Below are 13290 nucleotides of genomic sequence, written 5' to 3'. Positions count from 1 at the left end.
CTTCTTGGGTTGTTCTACGTAGGCTAAAGATTTAGCTATAAAGAGGGATTGAAACAAATAGTGGTATTCACTCAGTTAGATTAGTAGGACTATATTCCAATGGGCACATTTTAAAATGGTACTGGAGGTATACCACTGAATGCACTGGCTGCGCTGCCCTAAGGTCACCCACGTGTCTGATTTAGGATCAGAAGGTGGATTTATTTGGAGTTTGAGAAACAGAAATCAAGGATCCTACAGGAAGAGAATGCAATGCAGATGTCAGTGTCACAATTACAATCTTTTCCATACTACCCAGAACACATGGCTGGAACTAGTCATCCCTGCAAACTCCAATACCCTACATGTAGCCATGGGTGCATCCTTTGAGACACTGCTGATGCTAAGAAAGCCCAGCTTCATTCAAATACACTGACTTAAATGTAAATTACATCTTAAAAGAAAAAACAAGAACATTAGTGGGGGATAATGAAAGTTCTTGGCAAGAGCTTTCAAAATGGAGCTCACCTGCAAACATCAAACGGAAGAACACTGCCAAGGCCAGAACTGCACTCTGAGTCAGACCTGCTTTCTGAATGCTTCCTGAAGCCATTGGTCACTGCTGCTGTGAAGAACACACATAAGAATGAGTTCAGCTGCATACACTATTCTTACAATATTCCTAGAAGAAAATCAGACAGCACATCAACTCTATTGTGTAGCTAAGAAACTAGTCATGAACTAGGTATCTGAACAAAGTTGTTGCAAGATGCTTCTCGACTACAGCTGTGCACAAATACTACAGAGGAGAATTTCATATGTCTTTTAAATATATTCTTTCAACTAAAAGATCAAAATAAGCTTTTCTGTGCTACTATGTTTATACAGTGGTCATTTGCTCTGAATTAATGAAATGCTTTACATCCACCTTTCTTTTACCCAGCACTCAGCATGAAGCCTGTTGAATTTGGTAAATTATGGTTAAAGGCTGCCTTATTTATAAAGCCAAAGACTAATAAGTGGTTCAATTTAGTGATGTGTTCTCAACCAAGCTCTGCTTTGGAAAACTATTTGCAAGATGTATCATTTATCTGGATATCGGCTGAGTGCCTGCTTCACGCGCAGGAATCCATTACAGATTCTGGAAACCAGCTTCTGCACTTACTATATTCAGCTATTTTGGAAACTGGAAAAGCATCAGGGATATTCTAGGCTACGCCATGCATTGATTTCCAGTTCTGCAATCTGCCAAGTTGACATAAGAGGCCCATGTGCAAAGAAAGTGCAGGTTTTCATGCTCCTGAAGTTTGAGCCAAATTCCAGTGAGTTCCCTAGTTTCACCTAAGATTATGCCTGCACTGAATCTGTAAAGTATTTAATAGCTCTAAGGAACTATTTGCTAGAGCAAGAAACATGTGATATACATGCAAAAATAACTGATTAAGGGTTCGATTGTATGTGGTTAGCACCAGCCCAGCACTGAGCATCGCACATGTTCCATAAAGCATGTCTGCGATGCTTACTGCTGACCCAGTGCTGGCTCCGGCCCAGCACCCATCCACACCAACCAGAAGCCCCTTGTGTACTGTCTGGAGCTCATCCCTTATTGCAGGCGGCAGAGAGGTAAGTGGGGGGCGGAGAGATTCCAGTGGGACAGGGCAAGGGGAAGGTGTGGTGGGGGGAGAGAGCAGGGCAGGAGGGGGAAGGGGTGGAGCTCTGCTCCGCTGGATTCAGAGCCCCATATCAGGCCTCCTGGCTTGACACAAGTTTGCTTTGTCCCCTTCCTCTGAGGAGCTGCTGGTGGCTGCCTGGCAGCCACAGGATGCAACAGCCATTTTGGTGCTGTTGCTCCTCTGGGCACTAGGGCAGTTCAGGATTGTGCTGTAAGTTATTTATGTAGTCGGTACAGCAGACCTGGGAACAAACCCATGAGGTTTGGGTTCCCAGAACTGATTCCAGCACAATATTTGGCACTTATGTCATTGTTCCTATGAGTGTACCTGTATACATATTGGAAGATTGTGCAGAAACGCGTTATCTTGTAATGCAAGCCTATGTGTGCTTACTTGTTATTAAAGGCCCAATCTACTGAGCCACTGTGCCACCAGAAAGCACATTCCAGTGGCACAGTGTGCAGTTGCAAAATGCGATCCACCATTCTGGAAAGCCAGACCACTGTTAAAAACAGTGAGTGGCAGCAGCCAGGCAATAGTGGCTTCCGTAGAGTCCCTTGTGTCAGTAAGTCAGCAGTGGGGTTAGGGAAAGGGACAGAGTGGAAGAACTGAGGGGATTTCTGGGCAAGGATGGGATAGGAACTGGGGTCAGGGAGGAGGTGAGAAGGGGTGGAGCTGGCTGCAATGGTGCATTGCCAGATCTTATCCCTCTTTTAAAAACCTCTCCACCCCTTTTCTCTCCTCAGACATACACCACTAAAATAGGTGGTGTATGTCTGAGGAGACCCACTGAGGATTGGGCAGCCTACTAGGAGGTAAGTGCAAGATGTTTTCATTTACCTCTTGCAGGCTGTACAATCATCCCCTACCACCATAGGCTGTAGGCTATCCTTCCCATCCACCCACCCCCATCAAAAAGACATGTGCCTTTTTGGTGCAGCTGCCTTGGTACTGGTAGTGGTGGGGCAGGATAAGGTTGTCAGTCTCACCAAGTTCATTGGGGCTTGCTCTCAAGTAAGAACAATTCTGCACGCATGTTTTGGTTTTACCCTCCTTAGCGCAAAATTATTTACAAGATTTGTATTAAACCAGTAACCCATTCTATACATATGTCCACAATATAACTTTTAAAAATGCATTACAGGAGCATCACAGTTCCTACCAAATTGGCACTCCAAGTGGCAGTCAAAGAACAAACTCATTGCAGTTAAACAAGCAACAGCATCATTTTTCAACATAATTCAAAGAAACATTCAACAAGACTCCTATTCTTATGTCCCTTCCAGTGTACTTCACTAGAAATATGTGAAGTAAGACAAAGTAGGCTCCTTAAAAGGAGCAAATACTTGTTTGTGGCTTCAAGACATGACTCCTGCTGCTTAGATGGTTACATGGCTCACACTGATCCTGCCAGCCCATCCACGCGCACTGAAGATATGTAGGGAGCTGCATAGGATGAAGATGGAGATGGAATGGGATGTATTTTGTAGGTGAAGTGAGTATATCTATCACTTTACAAAACCACTCTCTGAATACATCCTTAATTCTAGGATAGGCAGTTTTTAAGCATTATAACAACATTAACCAAAGCAGTTGGAGGTCACCTTGAGTTCCCTCACTGGGAGAAAGGCGGGGTAAAAATCCATTAAATAATTAAATAAAATTTCCAGAAAAAAAGATTCTATGCTGGACATAGAAACAAGAAGAAAGGAGCTCACATGTGAACTTGCAAAGCTAACATAATATGGCTTGCAGGTCATCTCTAAGACAACATGCTATGATAGCACAAGCAATCTATTTGCAGCAAACCAACTCTGATTCAAGCCAGATTTGACACCAAATATCATCTACTACGTGGTTTCAAATATTTTATCAACACAATGGAAAAGAAGAAGCTTGAGTTTGTGGGTATTTCTAAACCAGTTGTTTTTCATATGGTAGTTACATGAACATACTGTGAATAAAGCATGCAATCCATATAATTTTTTGGATTTGTTAGTGTTTTATTTCCAGCTCTATTTTTCAAATGAATATTAGTACTCTAATATTAGAATAATTAGAGTAAAAGTACTCTGATTAGTACTTTCATACAATGAGCCTCAATGGTCAACTGAACTAACATTTATAGTGTCCTTCACCTCAGCCACTACTCCAATTAATAAATGCGTCTTTCATCTTTAAAATTTTTTGTTTTAAATGCTGACTGCATTCATGTTCATTTGTATAGCAACCTCTTAGACATCTCACTATTTTCCTTTTGGGAATGTATTTTCCTTTTGAGAATGTATATGTTTATAGCTGCCTTGTTTAATCCTAGCTGCTTTGTTCATCCACAGAAGTCTGTCCCCCTTTCCTCTTTGGCTTTTTAAGTAGCCACCTAATGGTAGGATGCTACATTTCTATTTTTCGTGTGTGTGTGTGTGTGTGTGTGTGTGTGTGTGTGTACGCGAGTATGCATGAGAGAGAGACAGAGAGAAATATTGGTTTTAACTAAACTATGTCTCTTGCGCATATTTAGTAATAGTTGGCTTAAAAAACAACAATCAAAGAGCAGGCATCAATTCCAAGAGGAGAAAGTGCATGTATATAGAAAACATCAGATCATCACAGGATAATGAGGGGCAATGGGAAATGCTAAGAAATGAAACAAGGAGTGCTGTTGCAGATGTAGATTGCTTTTTTGTGTTCCTACAAATTGGTTAAGGGCACACTCACACACATAGATTTAACTGCACAAGCCCTGTTGAGATGAATGGAAGCTACTCTTGGTATGGCTACCATTCATTTTAATAGGTCTTGTACAGGAGAAATTCTTGGATGACTATGCCCAATATCTGTAGCACTGAAGTATCTATCTCTGGAAATATGGAGTAATCCTGGGAAACAAATTAGTAAGAAATATGTTCCACTAACTGGTTTTCTCACTGAGTGATGTGGTTTGTGGTTTAGCAGTGAAGAAAATGGAATGTCTTCATCAATCAATCAATCAATCGAATCAATATTCAGTGTTGGAGAAATAGCGGATCATGAAACAAAGGACATCCCTGTCTTCTCTGCAGCATATGCAGAGTTCCATGAACACAGAGGCTAAATGAAAGACTGATCCCCCCTGCCCTCTCCAAATCTTCTATGGACACCAGAAAATGTGGAGGAAAGATCTGGGACCAACCATAGACGAATAACAAAACCAGCCAACATAAGTGGCCTCATAGGTGCTCCATCTGAAGAGAACACACATTTTACCAATAAAGGTTTCATCAGCTGGTTTGCTATCAGCAGTCTCAAGCAAAGGTGGAATTATATCAAGGGGTCACAAACTTTACCTCTGCAAAAACAGTGGGGTTAAAATACTTCAACAGATATTCTATTCTTTCAAGACTTTCTTCTGCTGGGAAATAAACTCTCTTCAGTTTAATTTCAATTATTGCCAATTAAACATTCATTCTTTTCTTGGATAGTATATGCCTCAAAGTTATCATGAGAACGCTCCCCAGAGTTCACGGAACAATTTTCTAAGCGGGCTTAGAGCCCAATCCTATGCATGTCTACTCAGAAGTAAGTTCCTTTATAGTCAATGGGGCTTACTCCCAGGTAAGTGTGGATAGGCTTGCAGCCTTAATATGAGCAGGAATAAAGAGATAAGTAGAATGATGGGAGCTGGGGGAAATCTACTTAGAGACATTGTTTAAGCAGAATATTGGAAACTTTTGGTAATCAATTTCCTCTGTCTTTACCCATCCTTCCTGAAGTCCAGTCCAATGAGTTCAAATAGTGTCTTAGAGTTGGTTCATAGAAGCATGGGTTCCCTCCCACTTGCCTGCCTCCTTCCAAATCCTCCAGATCTGTCTGCTTCCATCAAACTACTATTATCTCTCTGTGTTCTATTCATAACAAGATCTAGGAGCAAGCAGGAATGGGGAAAGAGTCTTATTTAAACATCTTCACCCAGGAAACTTTAGTAGTCATGCTAAAGTTTACTCCATGCAAAAGAACTATAAATAATAATGGCTCACAAAAACATGAAGAGAAATGTGTATAAGATTTTGCTGATGGTCAAAGAAAGGGAGTAGCATTTTGCTAGGTAAAAACAAATAAAAACGTACTCACTCTCTGAAAGTCAATTTGTTAAACATTACACTTCGCCTAAAAGCAGTCTATCAGAGTGCAGGCAACAAAGAAGAAAAATCCCAAATGTGTCACATATTTAAAGGCCATTTTATCTGATTTCCTCAGATAAACACAAAAAGATGTTTCCTCAGCAACACAAAAATATATTCTTCTGGTTCTAAGCCCACAGCCACCCGCATCACTAAGAACTCTAAGACTTATCAATGGACTCAGGAAAATGGCTGATGCTATGAAGGCATTGAGATTTCTTGCCAGCAGGCAAGTGGTGCAACTATCAGATACCCCTACCCTGGGGATCTCTGACTTTCCAAGACATCAGAGGAATTAAAGCTCAGGGGAGTCACCTGTCACTTCTGCCTGCCTGAGGGATTTCTCGCCATTGCTCTCGCTGCAGCTCCCACTCTGTGGCCGTTTCCGGGATGGCCGCTCACCCTCTATGCTGGAGGGGGAGAGCTGCCCACTCTGGCTGTGGTCCTCTCCATTTTCAAGGGGGCAGTCCAGACCTCTTTGCATTTTCACCCCGTTCTTGGCTTTTTTAAAAAGGACAGAAGTCCGCCTGCCCACTCCACTAAACGGGGGGCTGGCAGAAGTGCCCGTGGCCTGTAGGGCCAATCCGTTCAGGCCGTTGTCGCTGAGCAAGCGCTGGAAGGCGTGGCTCTCCCTCTGCAGCGTCTTCTTATCAAAGAGCTCGCTCTCGGACTTCAGCCGTTTATGTAGTCTGTTCAAGGACTTGCTTTCGCTAATGGGTTTGAGAGTTGGAGGGTCCTGCAGAGAGTCCAGCTCCGATAGGGGGGGTGCAGGTCCTGTGGGCTCCAGGGTGGGGGGAAGTGGGGGCTTGGTGTCATCTGCTAAAGAGAAAAAGAATCTGCTTGAACATTTTAGAAAAGTATCTCCCCAAAGAACGGATTACAGCTTTCTGATCTTTCCTATGGTCAAACGTCAGTGATGTGTCAGTGCCATAACTAACTTTTGTCATTTACCTTGGAGGAAGGCACTCAGAGGAAAAAAAATTAACTATTTTAAAACTCATAACTGCAGACAAACAAAATATTCTCATATTAGGGAACACAACGTGAATGTTGTTTAACCAATCATGTTATCCAAGGCTGCAGCCCTTTGCCCACTTAATTGGGAGTAAGTTCCACTGACTTCCAAGTAAACATGTTTAGGACTGGGTTGCTCATCACTGATTTGACCACCATTCAATAGTGTTTCAGATCCTCATATCCTTCAGTTAATGAAACCTCTGCATGTCTCTAAGGCTGCAATCCTGACCACACTTTCCTGAGAGTAAGCCCTATTGAACAAAATAGGACTTACTTCTGAGTAGACCTGGTTAGGATTGTGCCCTAAATGACACAAAAGGGTAAGTTTAAAAGGCAAAAAGCAAAACAAAAAACCCAAAGGCCTAGAACCTCTTTCAAATAAGTGTTTGCTTTTTAAAAAAAACCTGCCTCTGTCCTTTGCTCTAAAGCAGGGCTCTAAAGCATGGACTGGATCAAGCACCCTTCCTAAGCCCTCCATAAGTGGTGCTTATTGTTTCGCATGGGAGCCTCTGAATAGCCCCTCCAGTCTTTGCGCCAGCCAGCTACTTCCAATGCCCAAGCAGGTCTTGTGCCTGGATTTCTGGCCACATGTAGCTGGCCTGTACTGGGAGGGCACAGAGAGGCTTTGTAGAGGCTCCCCCACAGAACTGTAGGTGCAACCCATGCCAGAGAAGCCTTTGCCAGCACACAGCATTCTCCACTTTGGAGACCGCTGCTCTAAAGTTACAGAAGGTATCTAGGGCTCATCAAAGAAGCAAAACCAGAACTTCCTTTCCTCTTCTCTCACTCTGTGACTGAGCATTTCATTCCAATTCATGTAGAATGAGACCAGAGATGAATTTGCATTTTCTCCATACCTGTTCAAGCACTAGTCACTATCTAGGTAGTGCTTTAGCAAACACTGGGGAAGAAGCAATTTCTCCAACAGTCTGAACAGTTGAATTACCAACACTATGGGTTACTATGGGCGCAATCCTAACTAACTTTATAGCACTAGCATTGTTGCGCCAGTGGGGTATGTGCTGCATTATGCAGTTGGGGGAGCCGTCATGGAGGCCTCCTCAAGGTAAAGGAATGTTTGTTCCCTTACTTTGGAGTTGCATTGCCCTTATCTTGGTGCTGGAAAGTTGGTTAGGACTGTGCCCTATGTCAGATAAACTGACTATATCCCCCCTCCCCCAGAGAAGGAATGTCATAATTCGAGAATTTCCTAAGAAAAATACAGAATGAAAGTGGCTTCTGGAGCAGAGTACGTCTATAACCAAACAATCCACTGTCCCACTTAGTATAGGTCCAAGGCAAGGGATTGGTAAGCTTTTAAACCAAAACTGATTATGGATTAATTAAAAAAAAATTAAATAGGTTCATTTTTCTATTCCTTTTCCCAAACCTTCATATTCAGGGACAATGATCTTCTTTACATTAGGCAAGCCAGGAAATTCAGGCTCTACCCAAGTAGTGTGTTTCACAGGTGTGTCCCTTTAGAAAAAATATATGAGAGAGAAAACAAGAAAATCTTCCAAGGGCCCCCCCTAACTATCACTCAAAGTAGAACTGCTGAAAGCCATTTCAGCAAGGTTCTATCAGTATCTCATCTGCAACACCAATAACTCATTTCTAAAAGCTCTAAAAGCCTGGAATTGTGAAATGTGTGACGAAGTGTTAAGAGTTTCAGGGCCCAATCCTATGGTTTGCACCGCGCCTCTGCGGTGCGGACCACAGTCGCAAACATGCCGTAAGGCCCGTTTGTGGGGCTTACCGCTGGACTCCCGCTGGAGGTGGCTCCACCCGGCGGGCTCCACCCGGCAGGTACCTGCGGTGGCTCCACCCAGTGGCTCCACCCGGGAGGTGGCTCCACCCAGCGGGTACCCACGTTCTGCAGCGGTGTCTGCCACCGCCAGGCTGCAGAATGGCAAACAGGGCGGGGGCGTTCCGGGGAGGGGGGAGAACAGCGTGACACGGGGAGGGGTGGGGAGGCTGGTGTGATGCAGGGGGGCGTGCCAGAGGCGTGGTGAAGCCAAGCGGGGTTGCCCTGGCCAGCTCAGGATTGGGCTGCCCCTTAGGACTGGGCTGCCCAGGAGGAGGTGGGGCCAAGTAGTGCATGAGCAGCAGATTCCAGAGCTCTTGGAATTAGTCTGTTTTTCTCCTTAATTTTTGTGGATTCAAGGAAATCCGAGGACAAAGCCAGGAGAGCTTTTGTCATCCTGACGGTATAAATGTCTTGAGAAGGTCAGAGCCTGGCCGGAGTGGGGGGCTTTCCTCCTGGGACAGAGCCGTTGAGGCAGATAAGGAGAAATGGCAAAATTTGCCACTAAGCTGTGAAAACCTCTGCGGTGATACCATCTATGAAAGAAGGAAATTGGGAGATCAAATTAAAAAAGCTGCTTATGACATCTAGTGGATTAAAAGAGAATTGCAAAGGAAAAAATGTCAGGAAGAATGGGGAAACCTCATGGAAGAAAAAATACAAATTTTAAGTCTATTGAGTCATCAGGAAGGAATTCGATTTTTACAAATTCAAATCAGTGTGGAAATCTTAAGTCAAAAGATAAATAAACTGAGTAACATGAAAGAAAAAAGCGTAATGGAGGAGAAGATTATTGATCAACAACCGGGAAGAGGAACTTGGATAGAGCTGCAGACTGATGGAACAGCTCAGAAGACAAGTATTCAGATGTCATTGGATCAGAGCGGAGAAGAAACAATTGGACTGACAGACATAGAAATGGATCAAGAGAAGGAGAGGATCTGCCAGAATTTGGATTTGATGGAAGAAACAAGAAGAGGACATTTATTAAAGCACCAATTGTGGAGAAAGATTTATGTGAAGTTTACTAGGAAAAAGAGATGGAAGAAATGTAAGATATTAAAATGAGTGGACAGAATTTGAGATAAGGAGAAGAACTGATATTCAATATAGAGTAATGATTTGGTAGATATTTTTATATTTGAGATAAGAGATATGTTAGTATTTTATAGGTTAGTTTAGAAGCATTAGAATTGGAATTAAAGTGTTTGAGATTTCTTTGGAATGATGATATGATAGTAAAATAGTTAAATTTGTATGTTAAAAAATATATATGTAATTGAAAATATACTTGGGGATGTTTAGAGATAGTAAAAATGGTTATTAGTGTGGTAAAATAATAAGTGTTTAATTTTTAGAAAAGGAAAGGTAGATAAGATTTTAAATCTCATATAAAGCAATATATATATTAATAAAACATATTTTGTATGTTAAGTATTTGAAGGAGTCTAGAACGTTGATATAAACAGGAATGGTAGAAATGATATAGAAAGTATAAGTATATATAGTATATAATATAGGGTATGTAGAGATATATATTTTCTATTTTTTTTATTTAATTTTCTCCCTTATTTTTTAGGTTAATGAGGGTTAAAAGTAGAAGAATAGCAGATCAGGAATGTAGAATGATGTATTAAATAATTTGGTAGATGATGTCCTGCAACCTCTATTGTTTGTGGAGTATGTGTTTGTAGTGTATGTTTGTGTGTATTAATAAAAAATTATTTTAAAAAATTAAAAAAAAAAGGATTGGGCTGCCCAACTGTACTTTGAAAAAGTAACTTCTAGTTGTTACTGTAGTAGAGAAAAAATTAAATAAGAGTGCAAGCCTAACCAACTTTCTAGCACTGGCATTCCTGTGCCAGTGGGGCATGTGTTGCATCCTGTAGTTGGGGGGCCTCCTCCCACGGAGGCCTCCTCAAGCTGAAGCAAAGTTTGTTCCCTTAGCTTGGAGTTGCATTGCCCTTACCTTGGTGCTGGAAAGTTGGTTTGGATTGCGCACTAAGTTTTAGTAATCTATGTGCCCAAACGTCAAGATGAAAAATGAAAGTACATCAGAGTTTTAATTTTCATGTTTTAATTCACAAGCCTAATTCTCAGGAATTGCAGTGAGATTCTGTTATTTGCCTTTATAACAACCTTTCCTCCTGTTGGGTACTTGGGCAGTCTCTACAGCATCTCCCTCTACTCTGCCTTCCCAGCATGGCACTGGCCTGCTTAGGACCACTATGTAGCAAGAATTCCAGCCAAGCACTATGTATCCCAGCAGCATAGGTAGCATTACCTCTCTCTAGGTGGAAAATCTTGTTCTCCAGTACTAAAAAAATACATGCATCTTTCTGTCTCCCCACCATCACCACCACCACCATACAATGGTGTGGTCCTCAATGACAGTGGAGAGAGAATGAACTGGGAATAGAGGTTACTCTAAAAGTCTGAAAGTGTTTACTGATCCTGCTCTCCAGAGTTGGAAATTGCTAAAGGGCCATAGCAGAGCCTGGGGAGCAAAAGGAAGAGCAGGTTAAGCAGTCACGATCACTTAGATACAGGTTTGGGAAATGTGGAAATAGCACCTGCTCCCACAGCCTAGCCAGGAAGGGGAAGGATGACCTGTGCAACCCTGTCTCTTTCCTCTTAGAGACTTTAGCTATAGGAGCCGAACTGAGTATTACACTAACTTGGTTGGATTGATGGGGAGGCTTTCTAATGCACAGGCAATGAATATGAAAGTGGTATAGTTTACAATGAGTTTTGATGGACAAAAAGCTTCTGCTGCATGAATCAGAGTGCTGAGGCATACTGGCATGGGCCAAGACTGTGAGCAGATACCAGGCACCATGTACACAATGAACGTCTGAATGCCCATTCATCTCTACCAATTACAACCCACACTACCAGTCTTGATAAATGTGTAACAGCACTACAAACAACAAAGGTCATAGTAATTGGTCTTTCAACCTTTTCCCAGTAGGAGTCCTTGATAATATCTTTTAAAAGGTGCTCAGCATCTCTAACAAATGTCAACTCACTAAAGTTGTAATCCTATGCAAATTATCTGGGAGTAAGATTCATTCAACACAGTGGAATTTCTGCTAAGTTAACAGATATAGACCTGGGCTAATTATTTTCTTTCCATTTCTAACTATGAAGATTTTTATTTCAGAGAATAGCATATTTACAGTCCAATTCTACCCCCCATTTATGGCAGCTGATCTTCCAATCTGATGCCATAAATTCATTTATGATGGTGCTAAAGGTATTCCACCATCAGGTGCTCCAGAGCGGCTAGCATGAATGAATGGAGGCTTTGAGAGCCTGCCACTGACTCTAGGTATTAAGCAAGGTGGGGGGAGGGCAAGGGACACAGAACAGGCTGGAGGAGGGGGATCTCAGCAGAAAAAGCACATGCCAGATCCCCCATTTTCCAGCCTGCCCTGCGTATGCCAACTACATAGCTATCATGACTCTGAAGAGTCTCATAGGTGGTCAGAAGGCCTACCAAGGGATAAGTAAAGAAGGATTTTTATTGGCCTTCTGTTCAACCCTTGCAACATACTATGCAGTGCATGCTCCGCTGGCACAACTGCATGCTAAGCATGGCAGGATCAGGCTCTTTACTGGAGAATGGACTTTTCTTCATATGTATTCAATCAAAAGGCACAATGCTCAGTTCTTAGTGTCAAATTCTTATTATACTCACCCACAAAACTGACACTAATCTATCTGGGAAAACTAATGGCAGAGTACTGTGGGTTCTCAGGCCACTTTCAGGTGTCCTGTGCTAGACAGTATTTGTGCATTGCTTATTAATTTGGTTTTACGATTTTTCTATCTGTATTGGGGAAGTATAAGTCAGTGTAGATCACAAGCACGTAAATAGCTTTTTGACTTGAGGGACTCATTATAAGCATCATAAAATGGTTGCATCATGTTAAACTGGCAGCTGCTATGAAAAGTTTCATGTTTTAATTACTTTTTTCTATAATAGTAGAAAACAGTTCATGCAAATCTCTATCTTCTTTTACTTTTACTTTATCTTGAATATTTGTTCAAAAATTGCCTGCACATTAGTTCAAAATACATTCCTGAGAACTCTTGCTTGTAAAAAGCTCCACATATATCAAGGAAATGTAATATTATGCCCTTGGCTGATGCTAATGAATTTCCCTTATTTCATATGCATGACATTTATTTTTGAGTGTCTGGGATAATTTTATATGCCCTACTCTAATTATGTCAGCTTACCTGTAGTATGATTTTTATTACTGAGTATTGACAAATATGCACTTTTCCAAATCAGAAAAAAATGTTCACAGCTGAAAATGCAGCACTGCAAGCATTTCACTATATACATAGATATGGTGTATAAACATATAGGAGGGCACCTGTGCACCACCACGTATCTGGCACTAGTGGCAACAACTCTTTTTATTCTGCATTTGTAGTAGGCCACTCTGGTGCTAAGGGTCATGCACACCGAGGGACTTGGCACTCTAGGACTATAGATAGAGCACTGAAAAAAATGCTAAAACTGAGAAACAATTCAACACCTTTGGGACTCTGGAATAGTGCAAAGGTTATAGGCAGTATCAGGTTCTCGGACAATATGAAGGCCACCCAGCTCAGGCTAAATTTATTTATTGAACAAAAATTATTT

At 41.8% G+C, this 13290-nt stretch overlaps 1 protein-coding gene across 7 annotated transcripts in view; it reads right to left on the bottom strand.

Moving 5' to 3' along the window:
- The window catches only part of BRPF3 (bromodomain and PHD finger containing 3), a 51240-nt gene that overhangs the window by 11750 nt on the left and 26200 nt on the right, over positions 1-13290 (bottom strand). Inside the window, exons 8-9 of one of the 7 annotated variants that reach the window (XM_066624767.1) lie at positions 6125-6628; positions 508-604 (exon numbers count right to left, since the gene is read on the bottom strand). In XM_066624767.1, the coding sequence (XP_066480864.1) occupies positions 508-604; positions 6125-6628 (601 nt within the window). The remainder of the gene's footprint in view (positions 1-507; positions 605-6124; positions 6629-13290) is intronic. The other 6 variants (XM_066624769.1, XM_066624771.1, XM_066624768.1 and 3 more) reach the window with 6 other exon arrangements.

This window comes from Tiliqua scincoides, chromosome 4, assembly GCF_035046505.1.
Source record: "Tiliqua scincoides isolate rTilSci1 chromosome 4, rTilSci1.hap2, whole genome shotgun sequence".
Classification (NCBI taxonomy): domain Eukaryota; kingdom Metazoa; phylum Chordata; class Lepidosauria; order Squamata; family Scincidae; genus Tiliqua; species Tiliqua scincoides.
The sequence above is the reverse complement of the archived record's forward strand: the minus strand, read 5'-3'. Positions and strand labels throughout refer to the sequence as shown.